We start from the raw sequence: 21,934 nt of genomic DNA, 5'->3' as shown, positions 1-21,934 counted from the left end.
AAACAGAATACCTACAATCTTATTACTTTGAAGTTTGGCCATTTAGATGAGTACTTTTGAACTTTGTTAAAATGGTGCAAATGGTCTGGGACTATTGATAAATTGGGCATAATTGAAGTGTTTCTATGTTCTCATAAAACCATTCTGATATCTTTCTTTGTCTCTCTTTTGACAGGTATTGCTGTGGGCCGACAGTATATGATGAAGCTCATCTTGGACATGCAAGGTAAATATGTTAAATTGCTGGCCAGTGGACAATGTATGATTGAAATTCAAACATTCCACTCCATTTCAGTTTGTAAAGAAGGCAGGAAGTAAGAGCAGGACTGATCTTTTTGACTATCAAACCTGTTCTGCCATTCGCTGAGATCATGGCTGAGCTTGCTCCTTAAATTCATTCTCCCATTCATCTATACCACCATGTTCTTCGATTTCATTACTGCTCAAAAATCAGTCTCAGTCTTGAATAGATTCAACAATCTACAACTTTCTGAGGTAGTGAATACCAAAGACACTCAACCCTGAGAGTGAAGCTATTTCAGTCTTAAATGGCTAACCTTTTTATCATGAGATTGTACCCCCCCCCCCCCGACCTTGTTCTAGACTCTGCAGGCAGGATACACAACCTTCACCTTCTGTTTTGTCAAGGTGTCTCCGTTCTTTTTTATGTTACAATAAGATCATCTCACATTCCTGTAAACGCCAAAGAGTATAGGCCTCTTCTGTTTGATCTCTCCTGATTGCACAATGCTGTTTCCAATTTAATGGACATTCACATCTCTTTCTTTGGGTATGGGGACTAAAAACCGCACAAATTGTAGAAGGGTACCCAATGGTGATATGAACTAGTAGATTATATCTCTTGCCTAAACTTCTATTCCTTCCCACTCTTCCCAACACTTCCTACTCCCCTGCCTATAGTTTGTCTTTTGCAACCTCCTACTGATTCTGCAATATAGATTTTTGTCTGTGTCCTACTTGGAAGTGTTGGAATTTATGTAGCAGCCTTTCACCTTTTTGGGACATCAAAAAGTTGTGACAACTAAAGATAAATTAATTATGAAGTATGTTAATATGCTTATATATTTTATGTGAGGAAGTTGTTTTTATTTGTAGTGGAGAGCTCCCTGACTCAGTCTTAAATTTTATCTCCTGCTAGTGAGAACCCTTTGCCTCAACTTTTAATACAGATTTATGGGCTTGTATTTTAATGCCCAGTTCAGGAACTATCTTGCAAATTCTGAGGCTGTGGGATCTCCTATGTGACAATATTCCTAAATGAAGCTGTAGAAACAATGAGCAACCTCTCAATCTTGCACTATTATTACATATTATATGCTTTCTTACTCAGTAGGCCAGGGAACTAAAGAGCGACTCCTTGGGATCCATGAATAGGAATACCATGAATGTCTGTTTTAGTGGGAGCACAGAATGTGGATTTGGCAAAGTCTTTAAGTTGCTGGAATTTTATTTGCATAATCATAATTGAAAAACACAAAGGAAATATGTCACTGTGATTAATACAGGGAGTGAGAGGGAAAGTCAAGTGCATGAGAAAAGTAAAAACGTGAGAGATGTGAAGTAAGTGACAGGTGTATTAACAAAAGACTACAGAGGAAATGACACTATGTATTGTATTGATAACATGGGATGAAATAAATTAATGATTGTCTTGGAGAATTGGACTGGAAGTTTTTTTATATGGTCATGCTTTTGAATTTTTTAGAGGTGGTGCATACTTCAGATATCTTGTTCACCATAAGCAGGTGTTTAATGGGCGATTGATGCAGTGTTGTACAGTCCAGTTGGGGAAGTGCTATGTTTATTTTTGTGATCGCCTCCACATAACTTTAAATAATGAATAGCCAAATATTATCCAGTCTTCCACAGAATACAAAATAACCAAGCTTCCACTGCTGAACACATGTGCCTTGCTGATTATTTTGTGTATTACAACCAGGCTAGAAATTCGTCTGTGTTTTAGTGACTAGATTGAGCACTCCTGCCAGTTGTGATCCAGTAGTACAGAATATTACAAGGTGGTTTTGACACTTTTAAATTGAGAACTGTCAGACCTCGACGCGCAGCTTCCACTGTGTGATGAGTAAAGAATATGCAATGTATGCTAGATTACCAAGTGCACGAAATAAAGTCACAATCCCTTCATAGTGTAACATTGAATAAGCAGCATAAAAAGGTCACTTGGCTAAACTCGTCTATGCTGCTACTTATGGGCTGCACGTCACTCGTCCCAATCCCTTTGCCACTATTTCTTTCACTTACTCATCACATTTCCTTTTGGAAGCTATTCACCTTAATCTCTACCTATGGTTGTGAGTCTCACATTCTGTGAGTAAAGGTGTCCCTTGTTTTCCTGTTGGATTTCTGAGTATAATCACTTGTATTTATTGCTGCTGATATTGAATTGTCTCTCAGGATTCTCTCTGCAACTATCCTGCCCAACCCACCAATAATTTTTAAGTGCTCGATCTGGTTTCCCTAAGACATCTATTCTACAGAAAATGTCCCAATGTATTCAGTTCTTTCCATTAATCTCTCCATTCTGGTACTGTCCCTGTAAATCTCTTTTTTGCTTCCATGACCTTTTATGGTGTGGAGATGAGAATTGTTCAGTGTTCTGAAGCTTGACCAAGGTCATGTGCAAGTTTACATTCACTACTTTTGAATTCTATGCTCCCAGATGTAATTCCCACAGTTTTCAGCATTTGTAGTCGCTTTGCTGACTTGCAAAGCTGCTTTTAATAATTTGTTCACCTGTATCTCTTGTAGATGATAGTGGATCACATTATCTTTATCTGTTGTGTTCATTTGCCCTTTAACTAGTCAGCATGAGTTTTTATGTCTTGTATTATGATTCATTCATCTTCAATTAATTACTTTTTCTCATAATATTTCCCATGGTTTTGTTTTCAATGTATTAAAATCAATAACATGGAATTTTGTTTCACTGTGTTAAATCTTCCTTGTAAATGTGGGACAATCAAATCACTTCATCTCTGAGCCCATCCCATGTCATTTGGTAGAGAAATTAATTTCTTGCTGATCCATTTCAATATATTGAGCACACAATAAGCATTTACATCATTGGGAAGATCTGACTTAAGCTTGTAAAGTATAGATCAGCTATTAGGGCCCAAACTAACTGCAGAGAAAGATTCTCCTCCAGGTGGAGCATTGAAACTGCAAGGTAAAAACACTCCAGCTGGTGTCACGTTAACTGCTGTGATTGTCATGTAAATACACCTAAAAAAGCATGTGGCACTCTTAACTTGTGCTACACTGTCAAGCAGGAACGTGTGACCATGCATATCCAATCCCTCTACACCTCCATCCGCCATGACCAGGGCCTCCAAGCCCTCTGTTTTTTCCACTCCAAATGTCCCCAACAGTACCCTTCCATTGACACTCTCATTCGTTTGGCTGAACTGGTCCTCACCCTTAACAAGTTCTCCTTTGAATCCTCCCACTTCCTCCAGACTAAAGGGGTAGCCATGGGAACACGGGTGGGCCCCAGCTATGCCTGTCTCTTTGTTGGCTACGTAGAGCAGTTGATCTTCCGTAATTACACCAGCACCACTCCCCACCTCTTCCTCCGCTACATTGATGACTGCATTGGCGCCACCTCGTGCTCCTGCAAGAAGGTTGAGCAATTCATCAACTTCACCAACACATTCTACCCTGACCTTAAATTTACCTGGACCATCTCTGACACCTCCCTCCCCTTCCTGGACCTCTCCATCTCCATTAATGACGACTGACTTGACACCGACATTTTTTACAAACCCACCGACTCCCATAGCTACCTGGATTACACCTCTTTCCACCCTACCTCTTGCAAAAATGCCATCCCGTATTCCCAATTCCTCCGCCTCCGCCGTATCTGCTCTCAGGAGGACCAGTTCCACCACAGAACACACCAGATGGCCTCCTTCTTTAGAGACCACAATTTCCCTTCCCACGTGGTTAAAGGTGCCCTCCAATGCATCTCGTCCACATCCCGCACCTCCGCCCTTCGACCCCACCCCTCCAACCATAACAAGGACAGAACGCCCCTGGTGCTCACCTTCCACCCTACCAACCTTCACATAAACCAAATCATCCACCAACATTTCTGCCACCTCCAAACAGACCCCACCACAGGAATATATTTCCCTGCCCACCCCTTTCTGCCTTCCGCTAAGACCGTTCCCTCCGTGACTACCTGGTCAGGTCCACGTCCCCCTACAACCCACCCTCCCATCCTGGCACTTTCCCCTGCCACTGCAGGAACTAAAACCTGCGCCCACACCACCCCCCGCACCTCTATCCAGGCCCTAAAGGAGCCTTCCATATCCATCAAAGCTTTACTTGCACATCCACTAATATCATTTATTGTATCCGTTGCTCCCGATGTGGTCTCCTCTACATTGGGGAGACTGGGCGCCTCCTAGCAGAGCGCTTTAGGGAACATCTCCGGGACACTCGCACCAATCAACCACACCGCCCCATGGCCCAACATTTCAACTCCCCCTCCCACTCTGCCGAGGACATGGAGGTCCTGGGCCTCCTTCACCGCCGCTCCCTAACCACCAGACGCCTGGAGGAAGAACACCTCATCTTCTGCCTCAGAACACTTCAACCCCAGGGCATCAATGTGGACTTCAACATTTTCCTCATTTCCCCTTCCCCCACCTCACCCTAGTTCCAAACTTCCAGCTCAGCGCTGTCCCCATGACTTGTCCGACCTGCCTATCTCCTTTTCCACCTATCCACTCCACCCTCTCCTCCCTGACCTATCACCTTCATCCCCTCCCCCACTCACCCATTGTACTCTATGCTACTTTCTCCCCACCCCCACCCTCCTCTAGCTTATCTCTCCATGCTTCAGGCTCACTGCCTTTATTCCTGATGAAGGGCTTTTGCCTGAAACGTCGATTTCGAAGCTCATTGGATGCTGCCTGAACTGCTGTGCTCTTCCAGCACCACTAATCCAGAATCTGGTTTCCAGCATCTGCAGTCATTGTTTTTACCTAAGAGGGAATGTAGGAGACTTGTGTGGAGCATAAACACTAGCGTAGACTACTTAGGAAAAATGGTTTATATCTGTGCTGTAAAACTCACATACCTAGTTTTGGCCTGTTTTACATTTGTATGATGGTTCTTTTTTTTGTACTTTACTGCCTAACAAAACTTGAAATTCTATTTGTTTTCTCTGTTGTTGCCATGTCTATCTGGTTAGTAGAAATTGGAATAACCTAGCTCACTTGGAAAACTTAACAGAATATTAGATTATTTAATTACTAAATAGTAACTGTTCCAATATCGTAACATCCCCAAAACATCTGAACAAAGACCATTTAAGGAAAAAATATGACCTCTGGTCCAGGAGGAAAAACATCAAGAGAAAACTAGAGACAGTAAATGTAGTGCAGCATCCAAACCCAGCTTCAAGACTCCAGCAACAGCTGCTACTACTGAAAATCTAAAACTAAAAATTCTGGTTCTGTGGGAGCTTGCCCCTCCCGTTCAGGCTGCTTCTATTGTTCCTACTTTTATTAAAAAAAACAAGGCCTCACAAGCTGTTTACTTTGAGGTTTCAATAGACACCTTTCTACTTCTGTCTTCTAACCTCCCTCAATTAAAAAAAGGACAAGATATGCTTCTTAAAGTCATAGTATTATCACAGTAGCTCCAGAATGCTTATTATGTTGAATTCCAGTTGGGTGTTAATTACTTTCATGCTGGTAAAGTGATTATTAATCTTCCATGGTGTGTTTTTTGGATCAAGTGGGTATGCCTCAACCTTCTGCCTAACTACCATCAGCTATATTTCATTAATAGATTCACTGTCAAATGATATTAAGTTTAGGGTGAGAATAGATCTGTTGTAAGCCTTGAGTACTAGTAATACTTCACTGGATCTCAGACTGGATTCATGTGAGTTGGAACTTCAGGGAAAACTACCTTGTTCTTCTTTGAAATAATACCATGGGACCTTCTATGTCCACCTGAGCAGCAGACAAGACTAACTTTAACATCTCATCTGCGTGACGACTGGATCCATGCAGAGAACACTGACTCGAATGCAATTTCTAGTTTTTCCTTTGAGGCAAAGCAGCATTTCATACTTTGATATTTGATTTAATCCATGGGGGCCTCCATCCTGATAGAGAAAAGCAATTTTAAATCAGTGGTGTGTTTGGGGCTTAATAAGAAATAGGAACAGGAGTAGGCTATATATCTCATTGAGCCTGCTCCACCAATCAATAAGATCATGGCTGAACTGTTACATCAGCTCCACATTTCTGTCCCACTTCCATATTCCTTAATTCTCTTATTGCTGACAGCATTTTCCTTTTAACTGAAACTGAAGGGAAAGTTGGGAGTGATGTTTTTGAGATGTTCCCTGGATTGTACAGTAGACTGGATTGAGTGAAGTGCAGGTAAAGCTCTGTTTCATTCAGATTCCGTATGAGTGGAGAAGAAAGCAAACAGGCAAGTGTATCACTTTCTGCGATTGGGAGGCAACAGGCAGCTGGAAGGTGCTTACTTCCTCCCTTCTCCCTGTCTAAGGCCCCAAACATGCACTCCTGGTTTGTACCGTGGTGACTAATGCCATTGGACAATTTGAAGAATGAGTGCCAAAAAAGGCCAACAACCAAAGTAGAATAAATATCACACTCCAACTAAAACACTGATAAATTGAATTAAGTTATCTTGATATACATGATGCTAGTAGAACACAATTTTGAAACTGGAAGGTAAAGTAAATCTGATGTTGAAGCACTGAAAAGGAGCCTTCTATTAAGTACAGGAGAATTGGCATTTATATAAGTACTTTTCTTTTGAAAATTCCAAGTGCTGTACAGCTAATTACTTATGAAATTTAGGCACTATTAATATATTTTTAATCTATACATTTTACAGTCTTTGAGCTGCAATTTGGAAAGGAACAGGGTAAAGTGACAGGATGCAAAGAACCCACTAAGTAATGAAGATTCATTCAGCTGAACAGAGAGGGCAACGACATCTAACATCCTGATAAGTGAGTCTGCTGTCAATCCAGCTTCTTATCTGGTACTGCTTGTTTGTTTCCAAACTGATGTCTAAATGTGGAGGGATATTTGAATTGCTAATGGTGAAAAACAAAATGGAATAAAGAGCATTGGCAGAAAACTGGTATTATCAATCTGGAGAAACACTTTCCACTTTCTCATGTAGGGTTCTGATTACAATTCAATAATACATGCAATTACTAACTGTGATGATCTCATTAAAATATAGTCTGTGTTGTGACCAGTTTGAACAGAATAAGTTATAGCTGTGTTCCCATTACTTTCATCAGTACTACTTCACTATACTTGTTCCCATCATCTGTCCAAACCACATCAATTCACAGTAGGATCTAGCAAAAGGCTGGAAATTCTGTGGTGAATAATTCACCCTGCTGATTTCGCAAAACATTTCCTCCATCTTCTCAGTTCAAGTTAGAGTTTGATGGAATATCTGCTCAAGTGGATGGAAACACATGAGCAATACCGAAGGAGTCCACCACCATAAGAGGTTGTGTTTTTTAAAGCAGAGATAAGATGAATTTTCTTCCCTCAGGGCTGAGAATCTTTGGAACTATCTTCCTGAAAAGGCAGTAGAAACATATTCCTTGAATATTTTTAATGGACACATTCTTGATAAGCACGGAGGTGAAAGGTTACCTTGGGTAGGGGGAATGTGGATTTGAGATTACAATCTGATCAGCCATGATCTTAGTAAATAGTGGAATAGGCATGAGGGTCTATATAGCTGACTCCTGCTCTCTGTTGGTATGTTTGTATTTTGACACCCTTTGATACTTGGCAGGTTAGTTAACACATGGGCTTTCTTAAATGGAGATGGTGTTTTAAATACTAATTTTATGAAAAATGTGCGTGATATATATCAAATTATGACTTCTTGGAATGAACTTATTCAGTGTTACATCTGAATACTTTGTGAATTATTTATGTATGAAGTGCATTGGTGTTTAAGCATTGAAATAGATTGAGAGGCTGTTTGTCCATACTGAGATATGGTGTTGTACAAGGTGTGACTGTTTATCTGCTGGATGGAGAGGGGAAAAAAAAAACTGGGGAAGGTTTTCCTGTCAATGTTGAACCAATTAACTTAATGTTTGAAGGTGAGCCCTGTTTTCGAGACTTAAGATGATGCTCCATTTTCAGCTTGTCACTGACTTTCTGTGCACTATATATGCCAGGCAGACAGAAAGTTCCTTTGTGTACACACCCGCTGCAGAAAGAATCAGGGAAATTGCTGCCTAATGTCATATTAAGCTGTTTTTGTTTAGAAAGGACATTTCAAACTGCTGCATCTTCTTTGGAGAAGATGCTCAGCAACATTGCACCTGATGTAAAAGGAGTATTAACAACAAAGTTGATTCTGAGATGTAACAAATGCAAGAGTGAGTGACAGGAAATGCTTTTTGTTTGCAGGGTTTTAGTATGTCGCTAGGAACTCTTGTTGTTAATGACATTGTGTCAGAAAATACAGTTATATGACAAGAATGTAGGAAAGCAAAGTACTGAGTTCTGCTGCAAATCTGAAATAAAAACAAAGTGCTGGAGAACTCGACAGGTCTGCCAGCATCTATGCAGAGAGATGATGTGGAGGTGCCAATGTTGGACTGGGATGGACAAAGTCAGAAGTCACACAACACCAGGTTCTAGTCCACCAGATTTATTGCGTGGTTTCAAATCAGCTTGTATGATTTAAAGTAAACCTGTTAGACTATAACCTGGTGTTGTGTGACTTCTGACTATGCAGAGAGAAACTGAGTTAACATTTTGAGTTCCTGTTGTGACTCTTACGACTCAGGACAAAAAGGACGTCTGCTGTGTAAAATGCAATATTTTGGCCCACTGATTGAATAACTTAACTAGTGTTTCTTTTAAAAAAACAATTGGTGGTAAAGTGCTTTGAGATGTCCAGTGATCTTTAAAAGTGCTACATAAATGCAAGTCCCTTTGTTGTTAAATGTATTCCAACACTGTGCAGCTTTAATGTTGAGATTATTTATTTTGTGATCGTAAATTTTTCTGAGTAGGATGTTTTAAGTTGTCATTTTTTTTCAAGGGATTGGATGACATTGAAGTGGAAAAGCAAAACTGGAATTTAAAGTAGCCTGAGCAAAAAAATGTTATAAATACATATAAGCAAGATTCATGAAGTGGCCACTGCAGATATCTAATTGTTACTTTTTTCTATCACGTGTTAATTCCTTGGTGAATGAATGAAATAGTGACAGGAATCACAAGCTGATCTTATCACTTATCCAGCTGCAGTGGGAATGTTCTATGACCACAACAGTTTTATACCAGGTCATAGAATATTAGTGCAACGTAGTGGAAAGACTTTGTGTATTCCTTAAAGTCTGTCGATATTTATAATCAACTTGTTCAGCAATGTTATGAAAAATGTTTGGAGCAGGTAGGACTCAAACCCCAGCCTTCTGGCTCTTGAGGCTGGGACATTGGCATGGTGCCACAAGAACTTTTGGTGGAGTAGTGGTGGTGGTGTTTTTGGGAAAAATCTTATAATGAGTATCCGCAAGGTATGGGAGACTGAGATCCAGTCTTCACTAATTAGGACTGTCTGGGATTTAAACCCTTCATGTTGTGACTTTGTGATTTTTGTGGCATTAACCTAAAGACTAACTCCAGAGAATCCATTGAAATAGTGTGAAGAAACTATCAGTGCATAGTAAATGTTTGCCATGAGCCTGGTTCAAAACCAGTGGAATCTTGTACATGCACATGAACAAATTGACAGGGTCTTCATTTGATGTCCTACTTGAAAGATCACCACGTCAACAGTTCAGAACTTCCTCAGTACTGTCCTTCAAAAATGAATGACATGGAGATGCCGGTGTTGGACTGGGGTGTACAAAGTTAAAAATCACACAACACTGGGTTATAGTCCAACAGGTTTAATTGGAATTACTAGCTTTTGGAGCACCGCTCCTTCATCAGGTGGTTGTAGCACTCCACAACTACCTGATGAAGGAGTGGTGCTCCGAAAGCTAGTGCTTCCAATTAAATCTGTTGGACTATAACCTGGTGTTGTGATTTTTAACTTCAAAAATGCAGTGATCCATCAATACTGACCCACTAATAGTGCAGTGCTCCCCTCAATACTGATCCTCCAACAGTGCAATTCTTCCCCAGTACTGATCTTTGACAGTGTAGCATTCCTTCCATATTGTGTGAATTCTAGGCTCCTTCCTATCGCAAAGAAGTCATGAAACTTGAAAAGGTTCAGAAAAGATTTACAAGGATGATGCCAGGGTTGGAAGATTTGAGTTACAGGGAGAGGCTGAACAGGCTGGGGCTGTTTTCCCTGGAGCGTCGGAGGCTGAGGGGTGACCTTACAGAGGTTTACAAAATCATGAGGGGCATAGATAGGATAAATAGACAAAGTCTTTTCCCTGGGGTGGGGGAGTTCAGAACTAGAGGGCATAGGTTTAGGGTGAGAGGAGAAAGATATAAAAGAGACCTAAGGGGCAACCTTTTCACACAGAGGGTGGTAGGTGTTTGGAATGAGCTGCCAGAAGAAGTGGTGGAGGCTGGTACAATTGCAACATTTAAAAGGCATTTGGATGGGTATATGAATAGGAAGGGTTTGAAGGGATATGGGCTGAGTGCTGGTAGGTGGGACTAGATTGGGTTGGGATATCTGGTCAGCATGGACGGGTTGGACCGAAGGGTCTGTTTCCGCGCTGTACATCTCTATGACTTTAACAGTGCAGCATTCTATCTTTATTGTCTGTTTGCTACCCCTATATAGTGCAGCAGTTCCTCAGTGTTTCACTGGGCGGCACGGTGGCACAGTGGTTAGCACTGCTGCCTCACAGCACCAAAGACTCTGGTTCAATTCCCGCCTCAGGCGACTGACTGTGTGGAGTTTGCACGTTCTCCCCGTGTCTGTGTGGGTTTCCTCTGGGTGCTCTGGTTTCCTCCCACAGTCCAAAGATATTCAGGTCAGGTGAATTGGACATGCTAAATTGCCTGTAGTGTTAGGTATGGGTTAAATGTAGGGGTATGGGTGGGTTGCACTTTGGCTGGTCGGTGTGGACTTGTTGGGCCAAAGGGCCTGTTTCCACATAGAATGGCAGTTTGTGGTTGGTGCAGGACTGGAATCCATAGCCTCCTGATTTATGTGATATTTGTAAATTAAATTGGAGATTGGCTAACGTGGTGCCATTATTTAAGAAAGGTGGTAAGGAAAAGCCAGGGATCTTTAAACCAGTGTGCTTGATGTCAGTGGTGGGTAAATTGTTGGAGGGAATTCTGTGGGACAGGATTTACATGTATTTGGAAAGGCAAGGACTGATTGGGGAGAGTCAGCTTGGCCTTGTGCCTGGGAAATAGTGTCTTACTAACTTGATTGTGTTTTTTGAAGAAGTAACAGAGAATTGGCAAAGGCAGAGCGATGGATGTTGTCTACTTGGAATTCAGTCAGGTGTTCAACAAGGTTCCGGTTAGTAAGGTTACATCACATCTAATACAGGGAGCACTAGCCATTTCGGTACAAAATCGGCTCGAAGCTAGGAGGTAGAGGGTTGCTTTTCAAACTGGAGGCCTGTGACCAGTGATGTGCCACAAGGATTGGTGCTGGGTCCACTGCCTTTTGTCATTCACATAAAGGAATTGGATGTGAATATAGGCACGTATGGTTAGTAAGTTTCCAGATGACACTAAAATTTGTGGTGCAGTGAATGACGAAGAAGGTTACCTTGGAGTACAACAGTGCCTTGATCAGATGGTTTAATGAGCTGAGGAGTGGCAGATGGAGTTTAATCTATATAAATGTGAGATGCTATACTTTGATAGGGCAAATCAGGGCAGGACTTATGCACTTAATGGTAAGGTCCTGGGGAGCATTACCAAATAAAGAGACAGGTGTACAGATTCATAGTTCCTTGAGAGTGGAATCGCAGGTAAAGAGGGTAGTGAAGAAGGCATTTGATATGCGTGCCATTATTGGTCAGTGCGTTGTGTATAGGAGTTGGGAGGTCATGTTGCAGCTGTACAGGACATGGGTTAGGCCACTTTTGGAATACTGCATGCAATTCTGGTCTTTTTTGTTGTGAAACTTATAAGTGTTCAAAAAAGAAGTCTGAAAAGGCTGGGGCTATTTTCCCTGGACCATCAGAGCCTTATAGAAGTTTATAAAATCATGATTGGCATGGAGAGGTTGAATAGTCAAAGTCCTTGCCCCAGGTTAGGGGAGTCCAAAACTAGAGGTCATAAGTTTAAGGTGACAGGGGAAAGATTTAAAAAGGACCTAAGTGGCAACGTTTTCACACAGGGTAGTGTGTGTATGGAATGAACTGCCAGAGGAAGTGGTGGAGGCTGATATAGTTACAGCATTTAAACGGCATCTGGATGGGCACATGAATAAGAAAGGATATGGACCAAATGTTGGCAAATGGGACTAGATTGATTTAGGCTATCTGGTTGGCATGGGCGAGTTGGACCGAAGGGTTTGTTTCCGTGCTATACATCACTATGACTCTATGACCCTAAACAAGTGATATTTCAAGCTAGCAGCTTCTTTCAACATTTTGGATCAAAACATTGTTCAATCCAGCAGGTTTTCCCGACTATTAAATATAGTGTAACTGCTGTTATTTTAATTAATGGTTTTCTAATTACTAAAAAATCAGTTGTGAATGTCAACAGTCAAGTTGACTTTTTTAGAAGCAGAGGAAATAACTTGTAAGACAGTTAACTAAATTAAAGAATCTGAAGCTGTCGCTGGATTCTTTGAATTGTTCTGTAAATAAAAGCTCCCATGGATTGTGCGCTATAAATTAGCAAATAAGGCACTTTTTGCCCCTTCAGGCAAAGTTTAAAAGAATCCTAGAACTATACAGTACAGAAGGAGGTCGTTTGGCAATTTTTCCCACACTGATTCTTAGAGCTGCTCAACTAATCTCACTTTTTTGCTCTAGTCTCCCATTTTTTTCTTTCCCTTTTAAGTGCTTATCCAGATCCCTTCTAAAAGCTGATCATGGAATCTGATTCCACCACGTGGTCAGGCTGTGCACATTTCAGGTCCAGACCACTTGGTATGGAAAAATGATTTTTCTCATATTACTATTCTAAATCTGTGTCCCCGAATCCCCATCACTATCACTGGAAAGAGCTCTAATCTAATCTATCAAATTGAATTATAAAAACTCCTTTCGTATCGCATAGAATGAAGGGAAAGTGAGGGGAAACTGTTGAACAATTTAAACCTGTGACTCTTAGGTATAGCACAGCATGAACATACAGAAGAAGTGAAACGAGATGAGATTTTCAATCTTTCAGTAAATCTCCACTGATGTTACACTCAAGAATGTTGGTTTTGTGTGGTGTTCAGATCTTTGTGATTAGAGGATGGTAGATCATTAGATCCGGGGAGAATAGGGAAGAGCACGAGCATGAAGAGAACACATGAGCACAAGAGCGATGTGGAAAATGTTCAGCAAACAATGGTGGACTGGACTATACTCGTAGAAAGGCTGAGACACAGTCACTTGTAGGGCAAATATCCATTTCAGTTTCCCACCCTTGAAGCGCAGTACTTCAAGTTAAGAGCAGTTTGGGGAAAGTTGCAATAATCTCCTCCCTCCTTGAAAAGGTGAATTTCCTTCACACAGAGAAATAGGGTGTCAGTGGTGATTCACCATAGTACTGTTTCTCTCAGTCCAAAATGGTGTTCTTGTTTTTGATGGACTGTTGATTTATTTTGGATTGGGGATACAGCCCTCCCTCCCAGCACACAACTAATTCACAAATATTAAGGCACAGTGGATCCACCTATTAATATATTAGCATCCTATAGCATAATGAAAAATGCTATATTTCATTGTGGGAGTATCTTGTATTCGGATATCTGCACCGTTGAACTTCCTTGTGTTACTTGGTAGTGACACTGTAACAGATATTTGCATGTTATTTTCTGACTTGGCTGTCGCATCATATTTTGTCCTCGTATCATGAGGCTTCTCTAGAGCTCCATCTGCTGGGTTATTATAATAAACTTTCAAATTTGTTTAAAAAATTGGTTGAACTTTTCAGATATTAAGTTTTGCTCCTTTACCTCAATAGTCCCAACCTGGTTTGAAAATTTGGTCTAAATCTAAATCTGGACAAGAGGGTCTGGGAATCCCAGTCAGCTTAGCAAAATCCCCTCAACATAACATCAATGGAGTGGTGCCAAAATTTGGGAACGCTGTCCCAGATACAAGTTTAAACTCCTGGAACACCAGTTGTTTCTACCCTACCAGCTGATGGACTTTTAACCTGCCGACCTTACCTGAGCCCAGCAATCTGCATTTTCTTCATATTTCTTCAAACATGGAGTGACTCTTGATGAACAATTGCCTTTTACTGTTTCCAATAACCCTGTTTTCCATCATCGTCCCCGACAGATCTGGTTTCTTACTTTACAAAAGTTCTCCTGGGCCTTGTTTCAATGTTCATTGCTTGCACAACGGGAATAAATTAGAAAACAATAAAGAAGTACAAAGTTCAGAATATCAATCTTTCCAACCCAGTCCATGCCAGCACCTAGCCTCAAGGGAGATCATTGCCACCTTGCCGCTGCCTGTGCCAGACCCACCAACATAGGGGTCGCCCCACTTTAAGCACCATCTCTTTGCAGCTAAGCCCACACTTGCCCCACAACCGAGAGTCCCTGGCTCTGCTGCCAGGTTGCCACTGGGCCTCAAGTCCCGCTTTGGCTGCAAATGTCACATAATTATTATATCTATAATGCCAGACTATTTATTTCCTTACTTTTCTAATTTTCTTTTCATTTCCTAAGAATTTGATTTTAAGTATCTGTACTGAGGTATCCTTGTACCCAAGCTGGCACTGTAATGCAGCGACTATAAACTTTGCACTTTACTCACATGAGTATATATGACAATAAAGCTAATTCGATTAAATTCAATCAGCTGGTAATGAATTGATTACCTGGTACTTGATTAGATGAGCTGACAGTAGACAACTTACTTTCCATCCTGCCTTTCTAATCCGATAGAACCACATAGAATCCAGCCCATTGAGACAACTGTTTCTTCCAGCTGAGGAATAAAGAAATAAATGCTTGAGCAAGAACGTGCACCCACACCCAGATCTGGAACAAAACCTCATAGCTGGATTGATTCCCTAAAGCTAGAAATAAATCTTAGACCTGCATGCACTGAACACATTTAAAATTGGAATAGCAATAACATTTTCACTTCTGTAATTTGTTTTCTAGCTCCTACGTTCGATTTGACATCCTTAGAAGAATATTGACTAAGATCTTTGGCATCGATGTGATTATGGTGATGGTTATCACAGACATTGACGACAAAATAATTAAAAGGGCCAATGAGGTAAATTACCAGGACTATTCACAGGGAGCATTTAATCCAAAACCATGGAAGTTACAGTTGTTAACTATTATTTTCCTAATTGCAGTTGAATATTTCATCCACTGTACTTTCACGCATGTATGAAGAGGATTTCAAACAAGATATGGCGTGTTTAAAGGTATAATGAATGCTTCTTTGCAGTTGTAACACAAGTTTGAATAGCTGCTGACCGTTCATAAGCACTTGAAATTGAACTGGAGAAGTATCTTAGAACAGGAGAAAGTTGAAGAGAGATTTAATAGAGGTATTAAAATCTTGAATGATTTTGAATAAGGAGAAAGTCTTGTCACTGGCAAGATGAGAAACATTTAAAATAATTAGTAAAGAACCATCAGGAAAATGAGGCAAATTTCTTGTATGCAGTAAATTGTCATATTCTAGAATATGGTACCTTAAAAAGTAGTGATGACAGATTCATTTAATAACTTTTCAAAAGAGGAATTGGGTAAATTTGAAATATAAGTTGCAGAAGTCTGGGAAAAGGCTAGTGAGTGGGACTAATTGGATGGCTCTTTCAAAGACTCATTGCAGACAAAGACTGAACATGATATGTTATACAATTTAAATTTTCAACTGGTTTACAAAGTTTATTGGTTTGTGAAGCAGTTACTTTGGAATGATTGCATTATATAAAATATAATTATCTAACTGGGACTGGAGGTGGGAGGGAATTTGACAATGGTAAGCATCAGCAAGTTAAAGAATAGGAGCCATGTAATAGTTCAAACATCAACTAAAAAGGGGGAAATGAAGCAAGCCTTGACTCATGGGAGTTGGCATAGTGACAAGATTTGTGCTGAAAGGAAAGAAATTACTTGGATGCTTGTAACACCTTCCACGACCTCAAGATGTCCCAAAGTGTTTTACAGCTACACAAGTACATTTGAATCATTCTAATGTAGAAAACATGGCAGTCAATTGCATGCAAAGCAAGTTCCCACACATAGCACATGGGGACTCCGTTTAATGCCTTTTCCAAATGACAGCACTTCCAACAATACTGCACTCTACTAAGTACCGGCTCTCCAACAGTTCACTTCCAGCAACACTAGTAATCTCAAGGTTCAAACTAAGCAGAGCCAAATGCTGTCACAGGAAAGGGGCTGCTTTAATCCACTTGTGCATGAAACATCTCCAGTTTTGCCAAACTATCGTCATAACTGATCGTTCTCTCCAGAACCATCATCATGAATCTTTTTGAATCCTCTTTGTCACCTTCACATTCTTCCTAAAGTGCATTGCCTGAAACAGGCACAATGCTCCACTTGAGTCTGAACTGATGTTTTTTTTTAAAAATCATCATAACCTTTTTGCTTTCTTGCTCTATACCTCTATTTATAAAATCCAGTTGCCTTTTAAACAACTTTCTTAACCTGAACTGCCTGCTTAATAATTTGTGCACAAATCCCTCCAATCTGTCTGTTTCTGTTCCCTTGTTTAGCATTGTGTCCTTTATTTTATGTGGCTTCTCCTCCGTCCCACCAAAATGTATCAATCAGTTTGGCATGTAACTTTTTTCCCAAATTTGTGTGCTGGGAAGACCTCTTTTTGTACCAATTGCTCACATTTTTCAAGCATAGTAGCTTTGTCAATGTCAGTGGGATTATCAAACCTGTATGTTGGCAGGTACTAGTTTTGGAGGATATGTGCCTTGTATCCTCTGTGATGCAGATGCCAACCCCATTTTACACTTCTCCTGATTTTTAGTTCTGCTATCAATTTACTGTGACCTGGTTTAGACTATTGTACAGAGTTAAACCTGGAAAGTTGAAGAGTTTGTTCATATTTTGAAAACAGCGCTTAATTTTTGAACTCTTCCAAGAGATCGTGTCATGTTTGTTGAAAAGGTGTCCTAAAAGGGAATTTCATATAATCTGATCCATTTTGGAGTTCTTTTCAGCTCAAATACCTGCAATATTTAAATACGCGTCCTTCTGACATTTGACAGGACCCAGCAGAGTGCAGTAATTTATTGGAAGAAGTCACAGAAATGGTACCACAATGATTGTTCTCAATCCACCCCTACCTGAACTTTAGGTTTGACTGACTCTTTGATATCTAACTCTGTTCCGAAACCATTATAGTTCTATTTGTGAGATAATGTGGGAGGTTGGTTTAATCAAATCCTGAACAATGTTTTTAATGTTGCTTTCCTAGGTTCTTCCACCCACTGTTTACATGCGCGTGACTGATAACATTCCCAAGATTGTGGCATTTATAGAAAGAATTATTCACAATGGCCATGCGTATTCAACCTCCACAGGTGAGTTTCTGCATGACAATTGTCCCATTACTGAATTACTGTTGTGGTTTTATTAATGATGTTATGGTCAAGATGACAGGATTGTATGTTTCTCTCCAGTGCCATTACTCCACTGGCCATAACGTAATTTAAATGTTTCACCTCATTCTAATATAACCAATCGTATGCTTTCCCAATATTGAACTTAGAATGGAAAGGCAAATTGACCATGGAATAAAGACGGAATAATTCATTAATTAAAGAACAAGTCCACTCACTCAGATGCTGAATTAATTAATGCATGCAACTTGTAATGTGAAAGATAAATAACCTAAAGCGCGCACGCATACTCTAGGTAAAGGCTGAGAAAAATGGATTTCTCTTACTGCAGGGATTCAGTCTAAAAATAAACACTTTCAGACTAACAGTGGTTATTCTTGAAGGCAAAACAGAATGATAAGGGGTAAAAAGTAGTTGTTGTATATGTGGTCAAGTCATTAACCACACGCAGTTGCTTCTGAATTCTTGCCAGCCATAGCTTGTTTAGAAAATACAGTACTGAGAAGTTCCTTCAATCATTCTTCCAGAGGAACAGTTGAGTTTCACCCTGATTTCTCAACAAAGGTATTTTAGCAATAGGAGCCATGAGATGAGCACCTTGTGCTTAAAGAGGCTTTTCCCTGCAATTGCAAAATCCAAGCATAAACACCAAGCTTGTAAATGCTGTTTACACAGAGCAGTCATAACACCCAGTGTAAAACAGTTGGATGTTTTCACTGGAGTGAAACAACCTAGACCAGCGAGTATGTGGAATTATTTCATTTATAAGCAATGCTTTAATTTTTAAAAATAATGCTCCAATGTGTCTTTTCATTAATCTTTTTTAAAAAAACAACAGGCCTGTCCAGGATCCTATAAACTCAAGTCCAAAGCACGATTAAATATGAAGCATTTTCATAACAATGAAAGAAATTCTTAACTTTGAACCGGCAAAATAATAATTTTAGATCATATTAATTCCACTTAACCAACAACCTGTCCATAAGTTAATGCTGAATCTTCAGACAAACTGAAAATCTTATTTGATGTATGTCTTAAAACAAAACTTTGCATGTTATCGAAATGACTGTGCTGGGAACAGCCTGCATTTTGTGTGATCTCCCTTTAAGGCCAAAGTGGGTGGGGGAGTGTTATGAAAGAAGGCTAGTTGATTTTATGATTGTGACATCATTGGGTTGTGTTACTTGTGGTTGCCATGGGATGAACAGCTAAGAAATAAAGTGTAAATAGAAAATACAGACTGCATTTGTGTGTGTGTGTGTGTGTGTGTGTGTGTGTTATACAGTTAGAAAGAATGGAGAGTTGAAGACAGGAAGTAGCAAGTGATTCTGGATTAATCAAGATATATTGCTGTTGTTGCAGTCTTACGATAGGCCACAAGACTATTTAAAAGGGTTGGTGAAGGGGGTCTCTGGGAATTTTGTGTCATTTGGCCCAACAAGACCATACCTACCCAGACCCGATCCCACTACCCTATATTTACCCCTGACTAGTGCACCTAACCTACACATTCCTGAACACTATGGGCAATTTAGCATGGCCAATTCACCTAACCTGCACACCTTTAGACTGTGTAAGGAAACCGGAGCACCCAGAGGAAACCCACGCAGGGAGAATGTGCAAACTCCACACAGACTGTCGCCCGAGGCTGGAATCGAACCCCGGTCCCTGGTGCTGTGAGGCAGCAGTGCTAACCACTGAGCCACTGTGCCGCGGGTGATGGCGGGGTGGGTCTCGGTGGGATGCTCTTCAGACAGCCAGTACCTACTCGATAGGCTGAATGGCCTCTATGCGCAGCAAGAGTTCTTATGATTCATAGGTGCATATTTTGTTGGTGATAACTGTGTATGTTGACTTTGGATGGAATATGGATGCTGATCAATGTGATTCAAGCAGAACTTTTTTTTATAAGTTTGCAGGTTTTGGGCATCACTGATGTAGCCATCATTTTATTGCCAATATATAATTGCCATTGAGAAGGTGGTGTTGAGCTGCCTTATTTAACGACTGCATTCCATGTGGTGTGGGTGCACCCATGATACTTTCAGGGAAGGAGTTCGACAGTTTTGACCAAATGATAGTAAATGACTGGTAATAAACTGTCGATCCAAATTGGGATAATGTGTGGTTTGGAGTGGAACCTGCCGGTAATGGTGCTCCCAGATATCAACTATCACTCTATTCTTTAATTGTTGGTGTAAGGTTGGATGGCATAGGAGGGGAGAGATGCTACATAATGGTGAGAGTTAGTTTTAAAATTAGAAAGAAAATTCCAATACCGAACAACCCAGATGGCCTCCTTCTTCAAAGACCGCAATTTCCCCCCAGACGTGGTCGACGATGCTCTCCACCGCATCTCCTCCACTTCCCGCTCCTCCGCCCTTGAGCCCCGCCCCTCCAATCGCCACCAGGACAGAACCCCACTGGTCCTCACCTACCACCCCACCAACCTCCATATACATCATATCATCCGTCGTCATTTCCGCCACCTCCAAACAGACCCCACCACCAGGAATATATTTCCCTCCCCTCCCCTATCAGCATTCCGAAAAGACCACTCCCTCGTCAGGTCCACACTCCCCATCAACCCAACCTCCACTCCCTGCACCTTCCCCTGCAACCACAAGAAATGCAAAACTTGCACCCACACCTCCCCCTTACTTCCCTCCAAGGCCCCAAGGGATCCTTCAATATCCGCCACAAATTCACCTGCACCTCCACACACATCATTTACTGCATCCGTTGCACCCGATGTGGCCTCCTCTATACTGGGGAGACAGACCGCCTACTTGCGGAACGTTTCAGAGAACACCTCTGGGACACCCAGACCAACTGACCCAACCACCCCGTGGCTCAACAGTTCAACTCCCCCTCCCACTCCACCAAGAACATGCAGGTCCTTGGACTCCTCCATCGCCAGACCATAGCAACATGACGGTTGGAGGAAGAGCGCCTCATCTTCCGCCTAGGAACCCTCCAACCACAAGGGATGAACTCAGATTTCTCCAGTTTCCTCATTTCCCCTCCCCCCACCTTGTCTAAGTCCCAACCCTCGAACTCAGCACCACCTTCCTAACCTGCAATCTTCTTCCTGACCTCTCCACCCCCAACCCCACTCTGGCCCATCACCCTCACCTTATCACCCTCACCTTAACCTCCTTCCACCTATCACATTTCCAACACCCCTCCCCCAAGTCCCTCCTCCCTACCTTTTATCTTAGCCTGCTTGGCACACTTGCCTCATTCCTGAAGAAGGGCTCATGCCCAAAACGTCGATTCTCCTGCTCCTTGGATGCTGCCTGACTTGCTGCCCTTTTCCAGCAACACATTTTCAGCATAATTTAAACTGATTGGTTAGATTTGAATTGTTGTCAAAACACTAACCAACTATTTCACAGTCAAATGTTACATATTTTCAATTTTCCGGTATACTTTGAGACTGCTAGTTAATCATATGACAGGTGCTTATAAACTGTCAGTACAAAACAACATTCACTCTCTCTTAAAGGTACAGTACTCAAAAAATTCATAACACAAGGGCTGGGAAGAGGATAGAATAAGGCTAGGGCAGTAATTGGTCAGATTATATTCAGTGGGCAGTTCAGGCAGAAGAGTCACGGGTCAGAAGGTTGAGGTTGCCTGCTTAGGTAATGTGTGTTAGATCTGGTGGGCTTGGCTTGAGGTGTTTAGAAGGTGTCTGATCTTGGGCATGGGGACCTAGGGTTTCAGGGTGCAGAGCAAAAGATGAGTGTGTCAGGTATGAGGATGTGAGGATTTGTGAAGAATCAGTGTGAGTCATCGTTTAGTTAACCAGGGTTTCGAGCAGGTTTTCATCCATTAACATTTCCTGCATAGCTATTTAGCTTAGTCTATTGGAATCCTTTGAAGTCTTTGATTCTAATTCAGGTCAAGGGTTTTTTTCAGATAGTCCCAGACATTTGGTAATTGCCCCAAGAAAATTTCAATTTTTCAGAACAGTTCCCTTGAACTCAGTTCTATCAGCGCTTCTGTAATAACCCAAAGCAAAATTCCAGTCTGTGCTGCAGCAATAACCATCTTCCTATCTCAAAATCTGGGCCATTATGATGATCTGTGTATTCTACTATAACCCTCATCCCCTTAGTAATAGACTTCAGCAATTCTCCGATGACATATGTTAGACTAAT

The 21,934-nt window shown here is 41.1% G+C and overlaps 1 protein-coding gene across 4 annotated transcripts in view; it reads left to right on the top strand.

The window, feature by feature from the left end:
- Nucleotides 1–21,934, top strand: part of cars2 (cysteinyl-tRNA synthetase 2, mitochondrial) — a 62,131-nt gene that overhangs the window by 2,061 nt on the left and 38,136 nt on the right. For 2 of the 4 annotated variants that reach the window (XM_072578097.1, XM_072578099.1), the window contains exons 2-6: nt 176–226; nt 6,928–7,045; nt 15,310–15,427; nt 15,513–15,584; nt 17,624–17,729. In XM_072578097.1, the coding sequence (XP_072434198.1) occupies nt 15,374–15,427; nt 15,513–15,584; nt 17,624–17,729 (232 nt within the window). In that variant the 5' untranslated portion in view covers nt 176–226; nt 6,928–7,045; nt 15,310–15,373. The remainder of the gene's footprint in view (nt 1–175; nt 227–6,927; nt 7,046–15,309; nt 15,428–15,512; nt 15,585–17,623; nt 17,730–21,934) is intronic. The other 2 variants (XM_072578096.1, XM_072578098.1) reach the window with 1 other exon arrangement.

The sequence above is a fragment of the Chiloscyllium punctatum genome, chromosome 9, assembly GCF_047496795.1.
Source record: "Chiloscyllium punctatum isolate Juve2018m chromosome 9, sChiPun1.3, whole genome shotgun sequence".
Taxonomy (NCBI): domain Eukaryota; kingdom Metazoa; phylum Chordata; class Chondrichthyes; order Orectolobiformes; family Hemiscylliidae; genus Chiloscyllium; species Chiloscyllium punctatum.
Note: the sequence above shows the minus strand (reverse complement) of the source record. Positions and strands in the feature narration are given on the sequence as shown.